A 25,677-nucleotide genomic window follows, 5' to 3' on the forward strand; every position below is an offset into this window, starting at 1 on the left:
AATGAAAAATTTATGTACCTAAGAGTGTTGTCAAGTAAAGTAAGAATGTTACATAATATGAGAAGGTTTTCTCCTAACTTCGCATAACACGATGACATTTGGCAGCTTATATTTTCGACACCTGTCCTCACTTCTCAATTATTAAATTCTTTTAATTTATTTTCTCAAAAGTAGATACATTATTTTTCATATTCACTAAATTTAAATGATATTTATGTACTAAAAGATCAAAAGATCAAATCAATTTATTCTAAAATAATTTCAAGATATAAAACAATATGATATTTTATATTTCTTTAATAGTAATCATTAACACAATTTATTGCATATTAATTCATTAAAATGTAACTCCCATGATGTTTGAAAATTTTTAAAAACAAATCTTTCATCATATGAATACACTTTAATGTATTAATTGCAAGACAATTAGTGTTCTACAAAAAAAAAAAAAGAACAAAACACAGACAAAACATATAGTATATTTATTCTTTGAAATGTAACCATAACTCTCATGATGTTTGACCAAAAAAAAACTGAAAAACCTCTCATACTACTACAAATTTATCTATAAATAGCTAGACAAAGTCTTCATCAAACATTGTACTCTACCTCTCACATAATTTTCTAAATTTTGTAATATTTAACTTTTTCCTTTATGTGACATTTGTAGGTTTTGAAATAAATCAGTTGAGTCAAATTTTGGAGCATATATAGAAGTGAACATGTGAAATGTGGTTATTTATTAGAAAGAGTTAGATGAAGAAGGTCTTAGGTACATAACACATTCTCACTTGTAAATGTTGGTAAATTTTGTTTTGAATGTCTATTTTGTATATCAATGTTGTAATTTGTTTTTCTTTTGATCCATTTGATAAATTTTTAATATAAATTTTTAGTTTTGATCATAATTCATACACCCTAATAGATTTTATATCTTAGTTACAATATTTATGCTACTTATTACCCATGCTATATTTTATACAAGTGTGTTTGTATTTATTACCCATGAAAATGAGTTCAAAGAAATATTAATTGTTTCGAATAATATTACTTTAAATTTGTTCCTTAACGTTACAACTGTGTTTATATGTATTTATTAACTTTGTTTCCAATAACCATTTCCATAGTTGTTTATTTTATTTTTAGGTTATGACTTCTGATGAGGAAGGTTTTGCAATGGTTTAGTGTTTAGGGTCGAGGAAGATTTGGACGTCTAGGTGATCATGATATGGGTTTCCAAAGCCATTTGATTCTTCCAAATTCAGTTTTTATTTTCTTACACAATTTAGTCTTAATTATTTTCTTAAAATATAATTAACATAATTTCTTTTCACAACATTATTGTTTGGGTTATACTATGTATGCACTTTTTTTCTCTTCTCATATGTTCCATTATTTTTCCTAGCCCGATCGATTGTTGATGATGTGATGATAGTGCTTACCCGCAAGCAGAGCAAGGCAATGGGATTTGACCATGTGTGCAAGTTTCATCAATAAGCATTTAACAAGACTCACCTCTACCACGTGTTTATCAAGTCGAAAGATCCAAAGATCACCCTAAGCTAATCCCAATTGCATTCTAGAGAGAGAGACGGAGGGAATGAGAGAGAAAAACGATGTCTTGGAGAAGTAGGAAGATTTGAGTTATCTCTTCTTCCATCCATTACATGATTTTTAAAAAGAAAAAAAAAAAGAATATCTGGTGAATAATTATTTTATGTTCTCTTAGGTTATGCAGTTAACACTAAAAAAAGTAACTCGATAATACAATTGTATGTTTTTACTCTTTTTCGTTGGTCATTTTGAGTATAATACAACACACACACATATATATATATATATATTTAAACAGAAAAGTATAACACAAAAAGCAAGTTTTATTTGATATAATAATATATCATTATCCATTAATAACATTTTTTTACTCAATTCTAAACTAAAATTCAGTTTTGCATTTAGTATGTTCAATATATATAAAGTACGTGATAAAAATATAGAAATATCTAACAGAGAACTTTCTTTTCTAATTGTAATTAATCAAGAAACAGAAAGAATTCTACTTCTAGAACACAAATGCATTTGAAGTCATTTGTATAGTTCATTAAGATTAAAATATTTTATTGCTAAAACATTCAAATTATAATAATAAAAGTTTTAAGCATGTGTGAAGCATGCTGGTAATCTATGAATATCAAAATTATTTTTACTACCTTTAGTTATCTAATTAATGAAATTAATTACACAGAGAATGAAGAAAGAGCATGAGCTTCGGCTCAAGAATAGGTTATTCGAGAAATTGAAGCTAATGTCTCGCTCTTCTTGGAGGTGTCTGGTTTTAGAAGATATTGATGTTTTATAGATTATGCTAAAAGCGGACAAACTAGCACATAATGTCTATGCTAAGCCGCATTTTATTTTGTGCGTAATCAATATTCTTTTTCCAACGTAAAAAATATTTGTATGTCTTGATTGTGCATCAAAACATGAAGAGCTCTATATATTATGGGATACAGACTAAATATTTTTAATTAGTCTTTCATATTAACAAAATTTTCAGTTTAATGCTTAACTAATCAATAGTCATTCATTTTAAGTGAGTGAGAATACTTATTTAAAAACAAAACAAATAACAAACATAAAATAAATTATTGAAGCACAAAATATAAAATTTTAAATATTTTAATAAATCCAAGATATGTTAAAATTATTATATAATTATCTCACGCATCACGCCAATCTACTTCTAGTAATTAAATATGATTAAGACTAAGAATGGTAGAGGCCGCGCAAACTCATGCCTCCTCTACCACAAATAATGACGCAGGCTCTCCCACTTGGGGAGACCTTAAGCTAAACACCCCTCCTCCATGTGTAATGGAGGTCACTAGCTTAGGCCACTCGTCTTCTTGATCACGAGTTGACCCCGTCTAGGTAAGTACTTTTCTCAGTCGGCCTACATCTTGTTTTATACTCTGCTTCTTCAATTATTCTTTCAGTTCTAAGCGATGTGGGATTGATATGTTCTCTTAAAAAACAACGACATGAGTTTTAATGTTATACATATGGATGGGCCATACGTTCTCTAAGCCCATAAAAGTGCATGAATATACTATCAAAATTCAAACGCTCCTTTACATACACACAGTTGATGAATCTGTATTGGGGATATGTGAGCATCTGCAAGTTTGTTAAGTGTTTGAGCATCTTATTGTTTTGCTTTTTCTTGTCATAACTATCTATTATGGTTTTCCTTCACTACCAAGTACAGCGTACATATCTTTTCAACAGGCCCGGCTCAAGTTGTTGTTGGACCTGGTGCAAAAAAATTTTTTTTTTTGATATTTTTAAGATGTTAATTGTATATTTAATAAATTTAGAATCATTTTTCTCAAAAAAATATTAAATCTTGAGGGCTCAAAGCTTTATAATTTTTTTTTTTTTCAAATGAAACCCAATGCAAAAGCACCTCTTGCACCGCATCAACGCCGGCCATGCTTTTCATGGCATATATATATACCAATGGATTGGAGACCAATGAAGGCCGCCGTAACATGTGGTCATGTGCTCTCTAGCCTCTCTTCATCTTTAAAAAGAGTAGTGTGGGCACTACACGGTTCATCCTCTACTGAAGGCAGGGTAGAGTATCTTAAAACATGGCGTCTATTTACTCTTCACTGAACTTGGGACCATCATACTTTTGGCGAAACCAGTTGGTTACTACAACAATTTAGGCGCTACACACCATATTTGCGTACCATTTCAGCTACTTTTAGTTGAGAAAACCACAAGTTCAAATCTCTCTGTTTTATACATACTTGTGAATTGTGATCATTGTGAACCAAACACATTCCCATTCCTAATCTTGACACGATTTCTTAACCATCTGTTAATAGTGAGTACTTAACGTTAAGGTTAAACCTTTTTTTTTTTTTGGTAAACCACCTAAACACCTAAGGTTTTTAAGCTTTAAAATGGCTTATATCAACTCAAAATTAGGAAGAGTTATAACGACGACAAGACTCACAGATTCGGGCTTCAGCTCTCTCCCTGGCTCATCATCACTTCTTAACGACGACGACAAAAAAACTCTCAACCCTGTTTCTGATCAGCTTCTCCTTCTCTCTCCTCCATGGCGACGACTCTCGTCGTCTGAATTGGGTACGTTTCCCAGTTCTTCTAAATCTTATTACGCTTTTATTTCAGTACGCGGAAGTGTCCTAGATTTACGAAATTTCAGAAATTGATTCTCGATTCGAGCTGTTTAGGGTTCTGAATTCTGATTTAGCCTCTGTTATTGTTGAATTCGTGTAGGGTGTGTGAAAATCGAAGTGTAGAGGTTTGAAATTAGGGGTTTGTATTTGAATAGTTATGGATGGGAATAAGGATGATGCTTCTAGGTGTTTGAGAATCGCCGAAGACGCCATTGTTTCTGGTGATAAAGAACGAGCGTTGAAATTTCTCAAGATGGCTAAGCGTCTTAATCCAAGTCTCTCTGTTGATCAACTTGTTGCTGCTTGTGACAATCTGGGCTCAGTTTCAAAGAATCCATCTCTTGATGAAAAGCTCAAAACTGTTGATGGTGATGATAAGCTTGAGACTGGGAAGGGTGATGAGAAAAAGAAGTATACTGAGGAAAATGTTGAGTTGGTTAGGAATGTAAATAGGAACAGCGACTACTACGCGATTTTGGGTTTAGAGAAGAACTGTTCGGTTGAAGAGATTAGGAAAGCTTACAGGAAGTTGTCTTTGAAAGTTCATCCGGATAAGAACAAGGCACCTGGTTCAGAGGAGGCGTTTAAGAAAGTTTCCAAAGCGTTTACGTGTTTGAGTGATGGTAACTCGAGGAGCCAGTATGATCAGGTTGGGTTTGTTGATGAGTTTGATCATGTTCAGAGGCGGAATCGTAGGCCCAGGAGGAGATATAACACGCGGAATGGTTTCTTTGATGATGAGTTTGATCCCGATGAGATATTCAGGTCGTTTTTTGGTCAACAACAACAACGAAACATGTTCCGTGCTTCCCATGCTTATAGGACTAGACAAGCGCGTAACCAACCCCGACAGGAGGAGCCTAGTTTGGCTGGACCAAGCTGTTTGACGATTATTCAGATTCTACCATTCTTTCTACTTTTGTTGCTGGCGTATCTACCCTTTTCTGAACCCGAGTATTCTCTGCACAAGAGCACTTCTTATCAGATACCAAAGACAACACAGAATATGGAGATTAGCTTTTTTGTTAGATCATCATCAGCCTTTGATGAGAAGTTTCCGCTCGGTAGCTCTGCTCGGGCTAACCTTGAGGGCAACGTGATCAAAGAGTACAAACACTTTCTTTTCCAGTCTTGTCGCATGGAGCTCCAAAAACGCCGGTGGAACAAGAAGATACCAACCCCTCACTGCATTGAACTTCAAGATCGCGGATTTGTTCATAGGTAACAGCTTTTGCTTTTCCTTCACATAGATATTTTTTGGATTTTTTCATGTACTCTATACTTGTGATCCCCACGAATCATGTTTACTAAGCTCCTCCATAGTTAGAAGGCGAATTGAATAGATCGTAGAACCCATACATAGTTTATGGCAAATGCTAGTGTTAGGTTTTCTTATGGTCAAAGAACAATCATTGATGTTTAATCCTTTGTTTGGTTGACGCAAAACAGGCAAATACCGATATGATACCCGCCGAGGACTGTCCAACATTCCCTGAAGACAGCCTGATCTTGATGTTCCAGAGGTTCTTGGGCTGAACGTATAAACTGTAATGTGTAGGGAGGATAACAATAATATTTCTTTTTTTGTCGTATATAGAGTTGAAGATGATAATTCCTTGGAGAATATTGAGAACAACAAAGAAGAAATGCTCATAACAGAGGTACCTGTTGCATACTCACATTATGATTCATAACAAAAAAAAGGCTGTCCAATAATTCTCTATAGAAGATACAGCAGATAACAATTCTATTACTAGTTACTATGAAAATAAGGCTTTGATTTGTTTCAATCAAATCAAGCTCTATTGATGATTTGGCGGAAATTGGTGGTCATGCTAGCTCTTTTTTGCTTCACTGTTAGAACTTTTTGGTTTAGGATTCTCGGTTCTTGGTCATATATTATATCAAAAATTCAATTGCTATTGTTACAACTAGATTATAAACATGGGATCATGTGAAAAATGACATATCAATTTTCAATGTATTTGAGTGTGAGAATGAGACCAAACAACATAACAAAACCTGTGAGAAGAGGTCTTTGTGTTCTTCGAGGAAGAATTTAACTAACAACTCAGAGCCCTCCTGAGTTGTAATTACTTGCTTGTGCTAGCCTGGTCTGATATTTGTAGAGTCAGGTACATCAACAGGATAAGAGTCGATAAAGCCGAGCCATTTGTTTTCTGTATTGGGCTCCACGTCTCGGATGCATCTCCACACTGCACTGTTACACTTGAACCCACTTCCGAATGCAATCTGCAAGACTCTATCGCCTTCTTTCATTCTCCGTTTTGCTTCCAAGTAAGAGAGAGCGTACCAAATAGACGACGAAGAAGTATTCCCAAACCTATGTAGAGTCATCTTTGATGGCTCGATGTCTTCTTTGGTTAAGTTCAGATTCATCTCCATTGCTTGAATAACAGCTCTTCCTCCTGTATGAATGCAGAAATGCTCAAACGCTGTCTTGAAGTTTGGTGTATAAGAAGAACTCGACTTATAGATCTTTAGTTTCTTATTAAGAATGTGTTGTATCACATATTGGAATTGCTCTAGGTAAGGTAATACCAAAGGTCCGAGTGAAGTTAGGTTCATCTTCAGCATTTCTCCAGCAACACTGATTACATCTTTGGTTATCGATACCCCTTGCTTTTCCTCAGAGTCGATGTCTTGATAGATACATCGGTAAGCTCGATCATCTTTTGCTTTATTTGTCCTAACAACATGCAAGAGCTCATACTTTGCATTTCCTCTGTCATGATTATCGCTAGACATCAATATTGCAGCTGCTCCCATTCGAAAGAGACAGTTGGTAAGAAGCATAGATCTGTCTTTGCCAATGTACCAATGTGTATTCAGCGCTTCGGTGCTAATAATAAGAGCCAAGGAGCCTCGGTGAACTTTTAGCAAGTCATTAGCCAAACCGACTGATAGAATCCCAGCCGCACAGCCCATCCCGGACAGGTTAAAGCTCTTGATATTGCTTCTCATATGGAATTTGTTGATCACCATTGCACTTAGAGACGGTGTAGGCGAATGCAAACTGCAGTTTGTTATCAGTATGTCTATGCTTCTTGGGCTTAGTTTGTTTTTCTTGAGGAGATCTTCAACAGAGGTGAAGATAGTAGTCATGGTTTCGATTTGGACTGAAGAGAGAGATTTCTTGAGGGGTATTTCCATCAAGGAAGGAGGAATACTGGTTTGGTTGCTTAACCAGGACCTCTCAAGAATCCGGGCTTGGAAGTCAATACTCTCTTGATCAAGCTTGTCATCGAGATAGATGGTTTCGATAAGAGTTGACATTGGGACGCGGTTTGAGTCAGGTGCTCGATAGCAAGTGAAATCAAGTAAGTAGACTTTGACTCTTGTTCTAATTCTTTGGTAGATGAGATGCAATACTAGCAAACCGGCAAAGATCTCAAAGACGGAACCACCTGAGCATAGAAGCGTCTTCAGCTCTGACATGGTCAAGGAGATTGGTGAAACAATGTGTATCGTCGTTTGGTTCATTTCACTATATTTCTTTTAATCTCAAGTTTTTCATGGATGATTGATACGCCCACTATGGTTTGCTTACATGAAGATATAAAAGAGAATGAAATTATCATGTGGAAGTTGTTGCAGAGGATTTCACTGCGTTAGGTAATGCTATTTGTTTTTCAGCATCCTTTGTGTGCTTTTGTAACAATTAGAATTAGTCACACAACACGTCTTCTTGCTTTGTCTGATTAGTTAAGAGAGCCAACTTGGGTCGTGCGGTCTAAAGGGTTTACGTTTAACCAGCCACTGTAAAATTATTGTAAATTGTAATTGTGTGATCAATATTTTGCTTTTTTTTTTTTTGTCAAAAGCCCCAAGTTCAGACTTATTTATTAAAAGCAAAACCTGATTTATTCATTATTAAAAAAAAATATAAAAATATAAAGTGCATGCCATTCTAATAGAAGTAGGAGAACATCTTTGTTTTTTTCAGATTATAATTGGCCACATTAATGGCAAGTAGGTTATGGCAATTACAGACACTTTAGATTCTGTTTCGCTTCGGCAATAACTATGAAAACGATCGACGAAACTTACACCGCAACAACATGAGCATGCATGAAGTCATAGAGGTAATAAATGGATGGGTTTGAGTTTGACCCATCATCATGAATAGTATTTATAGACCCAACATGTTCTTGTCACACCATGATTTAATCAGATGGGTCGGCAAAATAACCATTAAATTTTTCCGGGGGTAGCGTTATCATCGAATTCTATGGACTTGAATTATTTGTAAAAGTTTATGATGAGCGCAATTTCCGGAATAATGTAATAAGAAAATGGTTGTGTTCTATTAATCACTCTAGAGACTAGAGAGTGTCCAATAGTGTGGGCCGTGTATATTACTCAGACTCAGATTACGACTTCGATTGTTTCATTTTTGTAATTTTGTCATTTGTCATTTGTAATTTTGTAGAAGTATAAACCAAACTCACACGACCAGCATTTATATATATATATATATATATATATTTGATAATAATAGTAGCTCAAATGACCTGCATTTATATTATACATACTATTTTTGGAAAAAAAAAGCGGGGAAAAAACTATATAATACTAAGAGATAGATACTAATAAATAAGGATAGTTTACAAAATACAACTAAATTAAGCTTTATTTTAAAAATACAATTTTCGAAAATACCAAAGACCTAAAACTACATTTTAAGACTTCATAACTAAATCTTAAACCTTAAAAATCTTTTTAGTGTTTGTGGTATTTTAAGATATTTGTCAATAAATAATAAATTTAATTTATTTTTTAAATGCATTTGTAAAAATGCAGAAGTTTGCACAAAAATGAAAGACTAAAATTTCTATTGAAATTATAGATCCTCGGATTTTTTTTTGTTAGATCAGCAACAGTAACCAAACTTTCGACACTGTAGCTAAAAGCCAATACCGACTAATCATCTTACGAGCCATCCGTCTAAAATTTTTCGCAAATTTTATAACAAATTTATCACATAAACCGAAACCCAAAAATTCAAGTGGTCCAATCAAAAGAAATTATTTTGCACTTTAAAAACGAATTTGAGTACACTAAAAATCAGAGGGATGCAACTATTGACTATTGTAAACAAAAATTCTTAGGTTATGATCTAACTTTAGGTTAGATTCTCAAATTTTAATTCATACCAAACAACAACAGTTCATTACAATTTAGAAGCAATGAAAATTAATAATTCATTATTGGTTTTTACAGAGCTAGGCCCCTTTTTGTTTTGTTTTTTTTCTCCTCCGTTTGCGTTTCCATGTTTTAATGATTCTCTAGTCTAGCTATAAATTTTCGATGCTAGTATTTGTGACGATATCTAGGCTCTATGAAGTTGGAGCAAGTTAAGAACATGCCTAGTAGTATTTTTTATTGAGATCTTAATCTATCTTAAGCAATCCTATTAATATGTATCTAACAACACGTGATCAGCTGTTAATTCATCTATGTGGTTTTAGGTCTTTGGTACAACGATGATTCCACATGGAAGAATACAAATGAATCAAAATAAAAATAAGAAAAGAGGAAATGAGAAGGAGAGCTTTTTGCCCTGTCTCTTTGGCTTTGCAGAATCCTTCATATGTAGTTTCATCTCATGGACCCCTTCATGTCCTCTTCTACACGTTACATAATAACAAAATCTTCGGTATATGTTTTTGTCCTTAATCTACTTAACAATATCGATGTGAAACCAAATTTGCACTGTGTTGGGGTTTTGAAGATTAGGTGACCAGTGATGTATGTCGAGCAGTGCAACCGTTTATTAATGCCTTAATTTTGTGGGTCACAAGAGATACAAAAAAAAGAAATTGAAGTTTTTTTGGGGGACCATGGAATCATAATGCATGTGCAAAGGCATGTGCCTTTTGATTCACTCATCTATCTCACAAAACACACACTTAAAAGCTAGTCAAACTCCATCAGAGATTTCCCTCTTTGACTGGCTTTTCCAGTTGGTTTTTGTTTACTAATTTAATTAATACTTCTAAAACACACATCATAATCACAATTCACAACATAAAGCAAGCAAGACACATAATTTGTTTCTAAGAGAGATTAGAGAAAGAAAATAGAATTTTATAAAAAATATACAAAATTGACAAAAAGCCAAATCTTTGGCAAAAACATGAATACAACATGATTTTTTTTTTCAGGTGTAATTTAACAAATAAAGCTATACCATATAGAATATAGTTTATCAGAGAAAAAATTACATGATATTGGGTCTAAACCAAAACCAAGTTATTTACCAAATTACCATTGTAAAAGATGTAGTTCTTGCAAACAACATAAAGCAAGACAGATATATCCAAAAGAGAGAGATTAGGGAAACAATATCTAAAGACTAAAATAATCAAAGAGAAACAGACAAATAAACAAAAAAGTATCCTAAGTTCCTTGTTGGACAAAATATGATGATGAACATAGAAGGGAGAGTAGTGTAACATTACAATACTATTAGGATTCTCAAAAACTCATCAACAATTGTTTCAAGAACACCTAAAAAGATAAACACATTGATTAAAAAGATAACTAATTATTACTGTATTCTTCTTGTTTTAAAGATTAATAAAAAAGCACTTATTGGAACACAAAAATTTAACGTTGTATTATTCAGCTACTCACGGCTAACAAAGAAGGGATTGCACCCAAGTTTGGAGTTGCGTTCTTGCTTGTTGTAGAATCTGAAATTGTACGACCTCTTTTACCGGAGGAAGAAGAAGTGAAAGCTCTCATTGGACTTGCAAATGCCCAACCCCAGCTTCTGTTCCTTCCTCCACCATGACCCATGTTATGATTATGATGGTGTTGATGTTGGTGATGATGTTCAGCAGATGATGATGATACCCATGATGATGAAGATGAAGAAGAAGATGATGATGTCATTATCATAAACCCACCAAAGATCCCACCACATCTCACCATCTCCCTCACACCATTACTAGGGTTACTACTACTACTACTGTTACTAACCTTGGCTTTGTTATTATTACCTTCTCTCTGTGACTCAACTCTTCTCAAAGTACAATCTCCAAACCCATTTGTAATCCTCTCGAAGAAATCACCAGAGAAGCTTCTGCTTCCACAACCAACAGATCTAGATCTTGACACTTTCCTCTCACTTGGTGTGACTTCAATGTTAGGGCTCCCATCTTCTTCTACAATCACATCAATGCCGTTTCTGTTACTACTACTCCCACCAACTCCATTCCATGCTCTCTTTGACATTGAAGAAGAAGCTGAGGAAGAAGACGAAGATCCCACTGTCGTAGACTCTGTCAACTCTGTTTTAGTTTCGTTCTGGCTTGTGGGTTGGTTAAAGCTTCCAACTTTTTTGCTGCTACTATGGTGTTTTGAAGAGTAGAGATGAAGAAAAGACCAAAACCCATTCCTCTTTCGAGGGCTCAAATCTGAATCTCCGTACGATGTCTTCGTCGTCCTCGTTGATTGACTTCTCTTGTAGACAATATTCGCCGTAGTGGAGGAGGAAGAAGCTGTTGTAAGCATCTTCTTCTTCTTCTTAGCCAGCAAAAACGGAAGCTTGTTGTTGTTGTTTGCGACATTTCTAGCTCCAGAAACGGAAAGAGAGAGAGAAGCTGAAAGATTTGAGGCGGAGGCAGTGGTTGTGCTACCTACAGAGTCAGATCTGAAGGAAGGAGATGAAGAAGAGGAAGAGGAAGCGAGGTGTTTAGGGAGTGGGAAAGATGAAGTTACGAGCTTCCCAAGTTTTTCTTGGAGACAAAAAGCACAGATCCCACCTGGGTTTTTAGTAAATGGATGGTTTATACATTGCATCCCATCACCCATGTCTTGATCTTTCACTTCTACCATTGCTCTGACCAGACCAAAACTTACTTCCTCTGTTTTTTCTTTTTCTTTTTAAGTTGCGCTCTGTTTCTGTGTGTGAGAGATGGGAAAGCTTTGAGCTTTCAGTATTATTTGTGTCTCTTCTTTTGAGAGAGAGAAAGAGAGAAATGGAAGAAATGAAGAAGGAGAAAAAGGAGAGGGTTGTGGCAGAGAGAGGGGTCGAGTTCCCAGATGCACGTGGGATACTGACTTGTTTGTGGCCTCTTTTACTACCTTTTCTTTATTTTGTTTTGGTTTATACTCTTCTTATTTAATAAATTTTGATGTTTTGAATATTTTTTTATCCCATAAAAATAGATGTTTTGTAAATTTTAAGAAGTAATCATTAAAAATATTTAAAATTTTGAATTATTATTGATTTAAAATTAAATAATATCTCTTTAATTAAAAAAATATATTTAAACTCAATAATTATTATTTTCTTAAAATGTATAAAAATTTCTAAACTCAATAATTTTTTTTAAAGAGAAAGAATACTTTATATAAAAAGATTGTATGTTTCTCTCACCTCTTCAAATCTTCCAAAAGGTTTATAACACTAATCTTTATTTTGTTTCTTCTCTCTATAATACTCAGTTTAGGTTTGGGATTGGACTAAAAAGGTTTTATGGTCTAGTGTGTAAACCCTACTACACCAACGTGGCTTATTCTACTATTTCGGTTGTCGCTTTAAATCCTCCCACCAAGCTTATCTACCTAATTTACTTTACTTTGTAGTATTAATGTAAAAAATTGTTCAGCATTGAAAATTTTCTTTTAATATAATTATTTAAGGTTCTAAAGGTTATTGCGGTTTGAACGGACAAAACTGTTTACGATTAAACTATTTTCATTTTTCATTCACAAATTATAATTTGTAATAGTGCGAATAAAAAAAAATTTACTGTCGAGCAACTTTTTTTTGTTTGTCAAAGTACTGTCGAGCAGCTATTAACCGATTTTACATATAAACAGATATGGTTCGTGTCTTCACGACGGTTTGTTGTCCCATTTTACTTACTGTTAATAAACTAAAGAAGTTCATATTGATGCATACCAAAGAAATTATAAGAAATTCCTTATATACCAATTAAAGACCACTTTGACATACAAATAAATTTGATTTGCGAGAGATAGAGTGGATTAAGCTGCTAACGTTCACAACATTCAAACAAAACCTAAAACAAAATTCTGATCTAAGGATTTTTACATTTTATTTTTGATGATCAGATATTTTTTTATTTTTTACTCTCCTTAGTTACTTTTCAAACGAATCTGACTATATGTAAATCGTTCAATATCTGGTGTGTATAAAATGCTACTCCTGCTGCACAAATCACCGCTCTAATAAATTTGAGCAACTTAGTCATCTCCTCTTTTAAAAACGCATTGTTGCTAAATTTGTGAAGTTAAAAGACGAAAAGTAAATTCGTTTGTATTATATAATTTTATCTGTATTTACTTGGAGACTAACCAGATATTCAGTATTAAATTGGATGACCCGCTGATTTATTGTATTTTTGTAGTATTTGACTAAAAGGTGACAAGATATGGGGAAGAAGGAGTGGTCCAGTACAACATTGAATTATATCTTTTTGTGCTTATTATTTCCACTATTGTGAGTGAATTTGTAATATTGTCTCGTCTCTTTCATAGAAATGTCTTCTAATTTTTATGCCCACAGATTTTTTTTTCAGTTTTGTATATTCATTTTACATCATTCTCTATTTGTGTTGGTCAAACGTCTACTTTTTCTTTTCTATTTGACAAAATGTTTATATATTCCTCACAAAGTGGTGGGAAATTAGTTAATGTTTAAAATTTATATAAGTATCTAATTATATTTAATATTTTAAAATTAACAAAAGAGTTTGATTTAAACACTAAATTTTATTAGTGTCTAAACCTTTAAAATTAAACTTTCAATCTGAAATCCTTAATCCCTAAAATTTCATAATTTTAATACTAAATCTAAACATAAATGTATATTACCTTAATTTTGAAAGAGTTAAATTTGGATGTTAATATAGAGATTCTTTTTAAGACTTCTCAATATCATTCCCAAAACTAAAATTTGGTGATAGTCTCAATTTGTGTTTGGACGTTAGACTATTTTTTTTTTCAACCATTGGGCCACTACGGATTGGCCCATTAGTCAAATTCATACATTCGTAGAAAGCGGGATTCGATTCCTGGTATGATAGTACCTTCTACAAATGGACTTACCTCCTGCCACTACACTAAGATCACTTCACGGTTAGACTATGTTTTATCAATCAAAATTATTTCATCTTTTAATTGATACTTTTGTTTGGAACTAACTATACAAGTATGCATAAACAAACAAAAAAAAGTAATTAACTAAATGATAATTTTTCTTATAATTGTATAAAGGATGAATTAAATTATCAACCACATACTGTTTTTTAAAACAAATCAAAACTTGATTTGTTGACCCAAAAAAATAGTTAGTTCATAATTTAAAAAAAAAAAAAAATTAATTTATTTTATTGTAGATTCGCCTCTTTTTTTCTAGACTCGCTTCACGACTTTTTTAGTCTCGTTACGAGTAATGAAAACGATAAGTGAACTCAAAAAAATGTTTTCGTTATTCTTCTTCTAGTCTTTTACAGTTTTCAGTAATTTTAAAATTAAAAATATTTTTTGGTTTGGAAAATCTAAATATTGTAAGTTCTACGAACAGACTCACAAGAAACCAATTCAAATTAAAGAACAAAGAATAAATCTCCAAAATCATCATGAAAACGACCCATTTGCGTCAAATTATTGCTTTCTTTGATATATAAGGTACTTATTACTTGAATCCAGTTGAGATAAATACTTATACCAAAATAAAATATCGTCAATAAAAAAATGTTAAATATCATAACACACTTTTTTGTTATGTAAACAGAATTATTTTAATATAATATCTTTTTTTTTGAAAAAAAATTGTTTTAAACCTATTTGCAAGTTTGAGAATCGAACCCACTACCTATCACTCCTCCACCTAACCCTTAACCAATTTCTATATGAGATTTTTAAATTTTTTTTTTTAATATAATATCATAACACAGTTTCGCATATTAATATTACACGAGTTATCACTTATACATCTACACCAAATGAACGGAATTAACAAAAACACTCTTGACAAATTTAATTTTTTGAAAATGGTTGACAATTCTACGTTAGATTCCAGTAAAACATTCTTTGGTGGCAGTTGCAATCGGTGTGAGACTCATTTCTGCAAAGCTTCAATCACGAAAAAAGTAATATAAAAGAAAAAAGTAAGACGATAGATAACAAAATACTAAAGAATTCAAAATCAATTTTTCAAAAAAGAATCAATACAAATCTTTCCCACATCACTCGAAACGGTCTTTTCTTGTCATGTACATATTAAGTTTGAATCCGTGGTACACCGTAGATTAATCTTTTTTATTGTATTTTGATATTCATTTTAATTTTTTTGAAACATCATATTGTGTTTTAATATATTTTCTTATTTTTATTGTGTTTTAATTTATTTTTATTGTAATAGTATTGTTTTTTCTTTGTAGGTCTGTATATTTCGTAGTTTGTATAGTAAATATGGATATAATCTATAACGGAATTAATTCCAAAAGAAATATACAGTATATAAAATAAGTTCATAATTTTAGTGTTGGTTTAATAATTCAAACTAGCCATGCCAGATTCGTCCGACAATGGATTAAAGAAATTTAAGGAAGATTCTCAAAAATAGCACAAAAATAAGTTTTTTTTCCAAACTTAGCACAACATCTCTAAAATTCCAAAAGTAGCACCAATTAATCTTTTAAAATTAAATTATAAATTCAAAATACTAAACCCTACACCTCAAAACTATATCCTAAATGTGAAATTTAGAACCCAAACTTAAAAAACAAAATTCTAAAAATTAATTTTAAATGTTTTAATGTTTTAAATAGTGCTATTTTTAGAAATTTATAGAATGTGTGTTATAATTGTCCATAAAACTTGTTTTAGTGCTATTTTAGGGTATTTCTCCAAATTTAACCCCAGAAAACCATCCTAGTGCAATATATATTATGTTTAATATACTTATGTAAAATCTTAATGCTATTTGCAAATAAAATAAAATAAAATAAAATAAAATAAACAAACATAGCATACATGACCCGCTCTAAAAAGAAGCATATCTTTTGATCCATATCCGATTAAACATAAGATCTAAAATAAAATAAATGACATGTTTAAGAAAAATAAAAAAAGTTTATAACGGTTTAAAATTTCTTTAAATATAGTTTTTGACTATTATTCCAACACTTATAAATATTTTAAGTCTAAGATTGAATAATAATACATAATATTTAACAAGAATACTGTAATTTAATTTGGTATCATAAAACAATTAAATATGATCGAGCTACAGCGGAAAGCAATTTTTCTACATCGGTTACATACTATAGTCATATAATTTGTATGATTATAATAAGATTGATTGTATTTTGAGTTGGGGCAAAACAAAAATCAGCCGAAGAGAGACATAACCTAAAGTCATTGTAAAGTCCTTTGTCTCTGTCCTCCTCCTCCTCTCTTCCTCGGTTCCTCCTCCGTGACCTTCAAAATTGGTCCCTTACCAATCTTCTCCGTTTCTACACCGATACCGTTTCTTGCCACCTTCCTCCACTGGATCAACCAAACATGCTTTCTTCATCCAATTCTATGTTTTTTCCTCCGATTTTGTCTCATCTCATCACAAATGGTTACCTGAATGGAAAGAACTACTCTTATCTATCTCCAAGACTGGTTATTCCACAAATTTTAGTAACAATTGTGTAAGAACTCTCTTCCTCATTGAGTTTGCTACTTCTTAAATTGATTTGGATATTATTGATTATGCTATATAATCCATATACTNATCGCTTCTGGATTTTTTTTTTTTTTTTTTTTTTTTTTTTCAAAATTGCATTCTCGGTCTCCATTAGCAACTAAATAGCAATGAGCTTTCTCACTGCTTGATTCTTTAAGATCCCAATTCCTTGATAACTACTGGTTCTTCATCGAATTGGAATTTTGCATGGATCGATTGCTCATAGTATATTTGTTGGGCAATAACTGGTAATGACACAACATGAGTTAGGCTTTAGGTATAAATAAAATAAAAAGCTTACAAAATACGTATGATGGTTTTTCTATATTAAAGTTTAGACATTTTTAGATGGTTATATTGTAAGACTTACCTCCCAAACGAACATGCAGGTTGATGAAGTTAAAAGAGATGATGTCATTTCCCTGTCAAGAAATGCTGCTACTTTGGCTGTTTCTCTCTTTCTACACGTCTTTCAAGTTCATATCGATCTGCCAACTCTCACATAGAAGGATAAGGAAGTCAGAGTTGCTTCTAACCTCTAAATCTCAACATTTCATATAAAATCAGATGTTACATTGGAATATTAAATTCATATTGAATTGCATGACTCCTCTTGAATTTCAGGAACCGGTTCATTAGATCTTTTTTACAGAAGAGTGAACTTTGTACCCTGAAAATGACATAACAATAGGTTAGGTTTATGAAAATGAATACTGTTGAATGTATATATATACAACAATATAAGATCTTTATACTTACCTTGGCATTGTTGTATATGTCCCCAGGTATGAAGAACCATGACTTGCATTTTCTATGAAGTCTTGAAAGGCTTCACATCTCGTAGGATGAGTCATTGCAAGGTATGTGTTTCAAAGCTTGTATTTGAAAAATGGTGAATATGTGATGATTGGGTCTATACGTTTCATGCTAATATTTATAGGCGATTCATATATTAGTGTTTAGGTTAGAAGCAATAAATGATAGATTTCTTGTGCAAGCACAAAATCTTTGATACGTTTAACAAAAGGTTTATTCGCATAATTAGCATTGATTTAAGAGAAGTTTAGATTATTCTGTTCTAATTTCAAGGGATTTTTTGAGATTGCGATTACATTTTGAAAGATTGATTAAGCGATAATTATGCAATTGTCGTTAATCTATATTAACATTTTTGTGTTATGTCCTTTTAGTTTTGTTTATTTTAAAACTTATTTACAACATTAACCCCTAAAAAGTTTCCAAAACGAGTATAGTATTGAGCGAAAAAAAAGAGTGACGTGGCAAGGCGATTCCAAAGGTGATTTAGGGTTTTGGCGTGCATCTCACGCTCCAGCGTTCTGGTGGCTCTGCCGCCGTTCCCGATGTCTCTCGCGCCGGTGGTTCCAATTCCGGTGCTTCCCTCCAAGGTTTCTTACTCGTCGGTGGTTCAGAATTCTCAAAGTCTTTCCAAACATGCTTTTGATGTCAAAGTTGTCGACGGTAACCATACCGTTCAAGTCCCGGATGAAATCTTTCAAGATGCGGCTCCTCTATGGGAGGATTTTTTGATTGGCAAGTTTCTTTCCACTACTGCTCCGCATGTGGCAAAGATTCATGTCATTGTTAACAAAATCTGGCCTCTGGGGGACAAATCTGTGCTGATCGATGTTTTTGAAGTCAATGAGTCCACTGTTAAGTTCAGAACCCGGGACCGGGAGATAAGGGACCGTGTTTTACGTCGTGGTATGTGGAATATAGCAGAAATTCTGATGATTGTTTCTCGGTGGTCACCAATCATTGAGGAAGCCCAACCAGATATTAAAACAATCCCCTTGTGGGTTGTTATGAAGAAGGTTCCACATAAGATGTTCGCATGGAAGGGGTTAGGGTTCCTAGCAAGTGCTGTGGGTGATCCCAAGCGGTTACATCCTGATACAGTCCTCTGCAAACAATTTGGGGAAGCAAAAGTGTTTGTTGAGGTAGATTTATCCAAAGATCCCCCTAAGTCTTTCCGGTTTCAGTCTGAAAAAGGTGTGGATGCAGTGGTGGAATTTCAATACCCGTGGCTACCACCAAAGTGCTCTATTTGCTCCAACTGGGGTCACCTAAGGGAGGTTTGTAAGGCAGCAAATCCACAACCTGACGAAGCTCAAGTGGCCACCTCAACTCCGGTGGTTAATACATCTTTTGTAGACACTCAAACTCGAGTTTCGAGCAAGGATATCAGCCAAGTGACTCCTCAATCTGCTTCCCCAAGCTAGGGAGTCGTGTTGGTTCATACTGCTCAAGAAACCAGTTCAGTAGGTATGGAAGGTTCAGTCGGTATGGAGGGTGAATGGTGCTCAATCTCCGCTTCTAAAGGTAACCGTCCGGAGCAGAAGACTCAGGCCACTAATAGCATTACGGTCTCTCCTTCGAGAATCGCAGTCTTGGATGTGGAGGGTGAGTTGGGAGATAAAGAGGACACAGAGACAATGGTGGATCCCTCAGACAGGATGGAGGAAGGAGAGTTACCAAACTCTGACTCCACTGTTACTACTGAGAAAACAACGCAGACAGAGAAAACAGAGCAACTAGTGAAAGGAACCGTGAATGAGGAAAGTAGTGTTCGTCCTTCTCTTCCTTGTGGTTCTAAATCAGCCCAAAAGTTTATCACAGATCCTCAAGCCTCTAAAGCTGTCCAGGTTCCGGCCTGGAAGAAAAAGAACTTGAGGAAAAAACCTTAATGTCAGGGTTCTTTTGGAATGTTCGTGGGTTTAATACAGTTTCAAAACACTCGATCATTCGCAGTTGGGTATAGAGTCAGTCTATGCAGTTTGGGTGCTTATTGGAGACGCGAGTCAAAGAAAGTAATGCCCAAGCACTTGTAAATAAAGTTTTTCCACATTGGTCTTTTATGTCAAATTATGAACACCACCGGCTGGGGCGTATATGGATCCTATGGAGTCCAACAACAAGACTAACTCCGGTGTTTAAAAGCAGTCAGATGATTTCTTTTTGGGTACTTCTGGCGGGTGAGACAGAGGAATTCTTATGCTCTTTTGTTTACGCATATAACACGGTTGAGGGTAGGAAGGAGCTCTGGGATGATATGAGAGCTCATCATGATTCTCCATTATTTTGTAATAAGCCATGGCTGATTAGTGGTGATTTTAATGAAACACTTGATGGGGTGGAGCATTCCCGGTTTGAGGACACTCCAATGGTACGTTACGGTATGCGGGATTTCCAGGAGGCTGTTCGGTATTGCTCCCTGATCGACCTCAAACACCATGGATCGCAGTTCACATGGTGTAATAAGAGAGATGGTGATTTAATTTGTAAAAATCTGGATCGGGGATTAGTTAATCAAGCTTGGACGCAGATATATCCACACTCTTATTGTGTTTGATTCGGGAGGTTGCTCAGATCATTCCCGAGGTCGATTCTGTCTAGGTGCTGAACCATTAAAGAAACGGCGACCTTTTAAGTTCTCAAATGTTCTAACATCGTTGCCTCAGTTCCCGACACAAGTGAATGAGTTTTGGCAAACTTTAGCACCGTTGTTTGTCTCTACCTCTGCGCTATTCCGTCTTTCCAAGAAACTCAAGAGTTTAAAGCTAGTGTTGCGTCTCCTAGGGAGAGAAGCTCTAGCTGATATTACTTGTCGAACACGAGATGCTCATGAGGAACTATGTCGTCGACAGGACGCCACTTTAGCCAATCCCACGTCTCAAAGCATGGAAGCCGAAACACATGCCTTCCAGCGATGGGATTTTTTATCAACGCTAGAGGAAGGCTACATGAAACAAAAATCAAAGTTTCACTGGTTGAATGTGGGTGATCAGAACAATGCCTATTTCTATCGCTCTTCAGAGCAACGGAAAATGCAGAACAGTGTCCGAGAAGTTACGAATCAACATGGTGTTGTTCTCTAGCAGCTAGAGGATATTAAGGAGGAGGCTGTGAGGTTCTTTCAAGAATTTCTCACACATCCTCCGGCAGATTACTGTGGAATGTCAGTAGACAGTTTGCAGAGCTTATTGTCTTTTAAGTGCTCTGTTACTGATCAGGAATTGCTCATAAAAGGGGTGACACCTTCTGAGATTAAAGCGGTCATCTTCTCCATGCCATCAAACAAAGCTCCAGGACCTGACGGTTACACCATTGAGTTCTACAAGTCTGCTTGGCCAATAATTGGTAATGATTTCACTGTTTCTATCCAATCCTTTTTTGTAAAGGGGTTTCTGCCGAAGGGACTCAACGCCACAATATTGGCTTTAATCCCGAAATCAGAATCAGCAAGTGCCATGAAGGATTATAGGCATATCTCCTGCTGCAATGTGTTGTATAAGGTTATCTCGAAAATTCTAGCCAACCGGCTAAAGGAGCTTCTGTCTAAGTTCATTTCTACGAATCAGTCTGCGTTTGTTAAGGATCGGTTGCTATTGGAGAATGTTTTACTTGCCTCAGAAGTTGTTAAAGACTATCACAAAGACACGATCTCTCCATGTTGTGCAATGCAAATCGACATTTCAAAAGCCTTTGATTCAGTGCAATGGGATTTCTTGTTCAACATCCTTGAAGCGTTGGAGTTGCCTGGAAGGTTTATTCATTGGATCCGGTTGTGTATTTCCACTGCCTCATTTTCTGTTCAGGTAAATGGGGAGCTTGCGGGGTTTTTTCAAAGCGCAAGGGGACTCAGAAAGGGGTGTTCATTGTCTCCTTATCTATTTGTAATTTGCATGAACGTGTTGTCTAAGCTCCTTGATAAAGCCGCGGCTGAGAAGCGCATTGGTTACCATCCCAAATGTCAACCTATCCAATTGACTCATTTGTGTTTTGCTGACGACCTGATGGTCTTTGTGGATGGACAAAAACGGTCCGTTGAAGGTATCCTAGAAATATTTGATCGGTTTGCTGCAATCTCTGGCCTAAGGATCAGTATTGAAAAATCCTCTATATACATGGCTGGCGTCTCTGATACATGTCGTTTAGACATTCTCCACCAGTTCCCCTTTGCTCATGGCCAGCTTCCAGTTCGCTACCTCGGTTTTCCTCTGCTCACAAAGCAAATGTCATCTGTTGACTGTCTTCCTTTGTTAGAAAAGGTCCGAGCCCGTCTGACATCATGGAGTGCACGTCCTCTCTCTTATGCAGGTCGTCTGCAGCTTTTTAAGTCTGTAATTTCTAGTACACTCAACTTTTGGATCTCTGCATATCGTCTCCCTAGTTGGTGTATAACAGAGATAGACAAATTATGCTCTGCTTTCCTCTGGTCTGGTCCTCAGCTGAGTGGCAAGAAGGCAAAGGTCTCTTGGAAAGAAGTCTGTCGCCCAAAAGCAGAAGGGGGTTTGGGACTCCAATCTCTCCGTCTTGCCAACAAGGTTAGCTATCTTAAACTCCTATGGCGAATAATGTCTGGATGAGATTCTCTCTTGAACAGGTGGATCTCTGTCACTCTACTCAAAAACAGACCCTTTTGGGAACTCAAATCTACTACTAGTATGGGATCATGGATGTGGAGGAAGCTCTTAAAGTATAGATCACTTGCGAAGCAGCTTTACAAAGTGCAGGTTAATAATGGGACATCAATATCGTTTTGGTATGACATTTGGAGTAGCTTGGGTTGTCTCCATGAGATCAATGGTAGCAACCGACATATTGAACTCGGCATTCCTTTGACTGCAACCGTGGCAACGGCCAAAGAGGGCCAACGTAGGCGTCAGCATCGTTCTGCCCTTCTCAACACCATTGAAACTGAACTAGCGGCTCTCACTCTCACTGCAGCTGAGGATATCCCCATGTGGAAGGGTTAACACAATTCCTATCGTGAGAGGTTCATAACTAAGGAGACCATTACTCTGCTTCGTGAATCTCAGTCGGCGGAACCTTGGTCTCAAAGTGTCTGGTTCATGCATGCAACCCCCAAGTATGCGTATGTATCCTGCCTGGCTGTTAAGAATCGACTTCCTACGGGGGACCGCATGCAACGATGGAATACCAATCAACGAACAGATTGTGTTTTTTGTGGTTCTGTGGAAACCCGTGATCACCTCTTCTTTTCCTGTCCGTATGCCGCAGCGGTATGGGTTCCACTTGCGACTAGACTCCTTGGAAATCTTTTCACAATTGATTGGAACACTCTTCAGGCTACACTCCGCAATACCAACATGGATAGAATCCGTCTCTTCACTATTCGTTATAGTTACCAAACCACGGTCTATCATCTTTGGCATGAACGCAACAAGCGAAGACATGGAGCAACTCCCATACCCTCTTCTCATCTGGTCAAGCTCATTGACAAGATAGTACGCAACATGTTCACTTATATCGACAACCTGGGAAACTACTCTTACGACGATGGGCTGACCTTATGGTTTGCCACTCGCCCTACTTGACTCATCTCTGCTGTAAATCTTGTCTTCTCTTTTTTCGGTTTTGTTTAAGCAAACTCAAAAACTGGTAACAGTCATTGTAAAACAGTCTTTTTTGGTTTGAATTAATTTAACATTCAATTCAAAAAAAAAAAAAGTTTCCAAAACTAACATTACTCCAAATTTTGTTTCCTAAATATTTTACATTTCATTCCAACTAAAAAATAACAGCAATCAATATGGAAATAGAAAATATCATATATTTAACCACACATTATCTTGTGTTTTGAAGATATTCTATGTCTGAATCATTCGCAAACAAAGAAAACAACAATTTGATTCCCATTTTGTTTTCCAAAACCTGTGAGCTCTGATTCTTAACGTTAGAGAAACTTCGATTGACATTTATTTAAATATTATAATTAACATATATAAACTTAATAATTTTTTTAATTATTACAAATATGTAAAATTAAAAAAGTCTAAAAGTTATATAGTAGATGAGTTATAAAGAGTACATGTTAGAATTAATAAAATATTATTAAATTTGTGTTAATACGGGTTAAATTCTCATTTAATTATTTATCAACACTACTAATATTAGAATATTTGACATAAAATCAAGTTGATTTAACTAAGATTGTATAAAATAATTAAATCATTAGGAAAAATGTGACTTAATCATAGCATATAAATTATTGATTATGTATTTTGATCCCTTATATTTTGTTATAATTATTAAAAATCAAAATAGAATCTCAAACACTAAACAAACTAAACTAAATATAACAAACAAATGGTCATGAAGTATATTACGGGTTAAAAAAATAATATAAATATTTAACCGTACAACAACCGGAAATTTTAGTTATTCCTCTATTTACTAAACATCCAATATTTAACAAATAGATATAACATAAAATAAAAATTATATCTCCGCAGTGTACCGCGGATTAAAATATAGTTAGATGATAATGATTTTTTGTAACAAACTGACAATTATTACATTTTTGTCTGTTTTGCAGAATTTCTCCATGTACGACAAGGCCCAACATACAAAATATTTTGTATCCATGCAGTTGGATAGGTTTTCGGATTATCCGGTGGGTAATTGGATAAACACGCAGTCCCTACAGCTAAAATTAAATCTTTATTTTTTTTAAGTCATTTTTGTTCTTCTTCATTTCAATAAAGTGTCTCATTTCTTAATAATTCAATGGCAATTTTAGTAAATATATTGAAAATTTCGGATATTTACCCAAATGTACTTCTCTTTTAATTATAATAAGATATTTTTTTGTGTGCAAACTATTATAAAAAGATATATGCACCTTTTATTTGGAATAATTTTGCGAGAAGACTCATAAATACCTCCTTCATGGTGGACTAGGATAAGTATTATGCTATCTTCAATCAACAACATCCCAGTTGTGTAATAGTTCTTGATCAGTTTCGCAATTAAGAGAACATTAGCCATATCTGGCGAGAGCATAATCATCAATGTTACATAAAGATCTTCATCATCTAAAATTGTCTTCGGGACGAACCAACACATCAACACCAATCTTTTTTTTTTTTTTGGTTTAAAACCAACACCAACCTTATTTGCTTGAAGCATGATCATGTAAAATTCGATGGTGTCTAACTGATTTCTTTTCTTTCAAATCCGCTATAATAAATGACTCAAACACTAAATTGCTCTTATCATCATCCTAACTGATTTTTTTTTTTTGTATCTTTCAAATCTGGCTATAGATGAACCAAACAGTAAATTGCTTTTGAAATCATCATACGTGAAAACTGAAATTAAAGGTTATTTTGTTGGTTTCAAATATATGATGGGCGAATCAAGAATCCAATAGTGGTTTTGACGGCAAGCGTGACTTTGCAACTTAGGATGGGTAAGAGGAGGCTCACATTGAGACAGAAAAAAAGAGGGGCTCACATGAACATCCTTCAGCTTTTGTTTTGCCTTATTCTAAAGAACGAATAGAGAGATCAGAGAGAGATGGGAAAGATGTTACGCCACCTTGGGAGCACACCACACTACCTACGAACTATTTCTTGATTTTTCTGTTTGACTTGCTATTTCCTAGTTAATGAAACTACATGGCTAATATGCATTATAGAATAATAAGATACAGTTGCTTGCTGCCTTCACGTAATAGTGTAACTCGATAGAGAGACCGAGAGGAATTAAAAATAAGAGAAGAAGCTACCTATACTATATAGTCTATATGAAAGGCTAATTTGCATGGACGACTGGCTCTCAAAAGTACGAGCTCGCTGCCTCGCTCCAAACATCACCCCCATTTCATTTGCTTAACGTCAAGAGAAAATCTTCACAAATAATCTTATTTTATATACTGTCAAATCAATTTGGCCACCCTTG

General features: G+C 34.7%; 3 protein-coding genes across 3 annotated transcripts; 1 reads left to right on the forward strand and 2 right to left on the reverse strand.

The window, feature by feature from the left end:
- Positions 422-5,886, forward strand: LOC104760890 (chaperone protein dnaJ 49). The gene is made up of 5 exons (XM_010483888.2): positions 422-431; positions 2,279-2,283; positions 4,019-4,158; positions 4,312-5,432; positions 5,661-5,886. The coding sequence occupies exons 4-5, from the start codon at positions 4,369-4,371 to the stop codon at positions 5,674-5,676; spliced, it is 1,080 nt and encodes a 359-aa protein (XP_010482190.1). The 5' UTR covers positions 422-431; positions 2,279-2,283; positions 4,019-4,158; positions 4,312-4,368; the 3' UTR covers positions 5,677-5,886.
- Positions 5,792-7,984, reverse strand: LOC104760891 (probable 3-ketoacyl-CoA synthase 21). Its single transcript, XM_010483889.2, has 2 exons — positions 6,351-7,984; positions 5,792-5,876 (listed from the first exon to the last, which is right to left on the reverse strand). The coding sequence occupies exons 1-2, from the start codon at positions 7,713-7,715 to the stop codon at positions 5,862-5,864; spliced, it is 1,380 nt and encodes a 459-aa protein (XP_010482191.2). The 5' UTR covers positions 7,716-7,984; the 3' UTR covers positions 5,792-5,861.
- Positions 10,617-12,307, reverse strand: LOC104760892 (vitellogenin-2-like). The gene has a single exon (XM_010483890.2). The coding sequence runs from the start codon at positions 12,075-12,077 to the stop codon at positions 10,860-10,862; it is 1,218 nt and encodes a 405-aa protein (XP_010482192.1). The 5' UTR covers positions 12,078-12,307; the 3' UTR covers positions 10,617-10,859.

This window comes from Camelina sativa, chromosome 18, assembly GCF_000633955.1.
Source record: "Camelina sativa cultivar DH55 chromosome 18, Cs, whole genome shotgun sequence".
Lineage (NCBI taxonomy): Eukaryota > Viridiplantae > Streptophyta > Magnoliopsida > Brassicales > Brassicaceae > Camelina > Camelina sativa.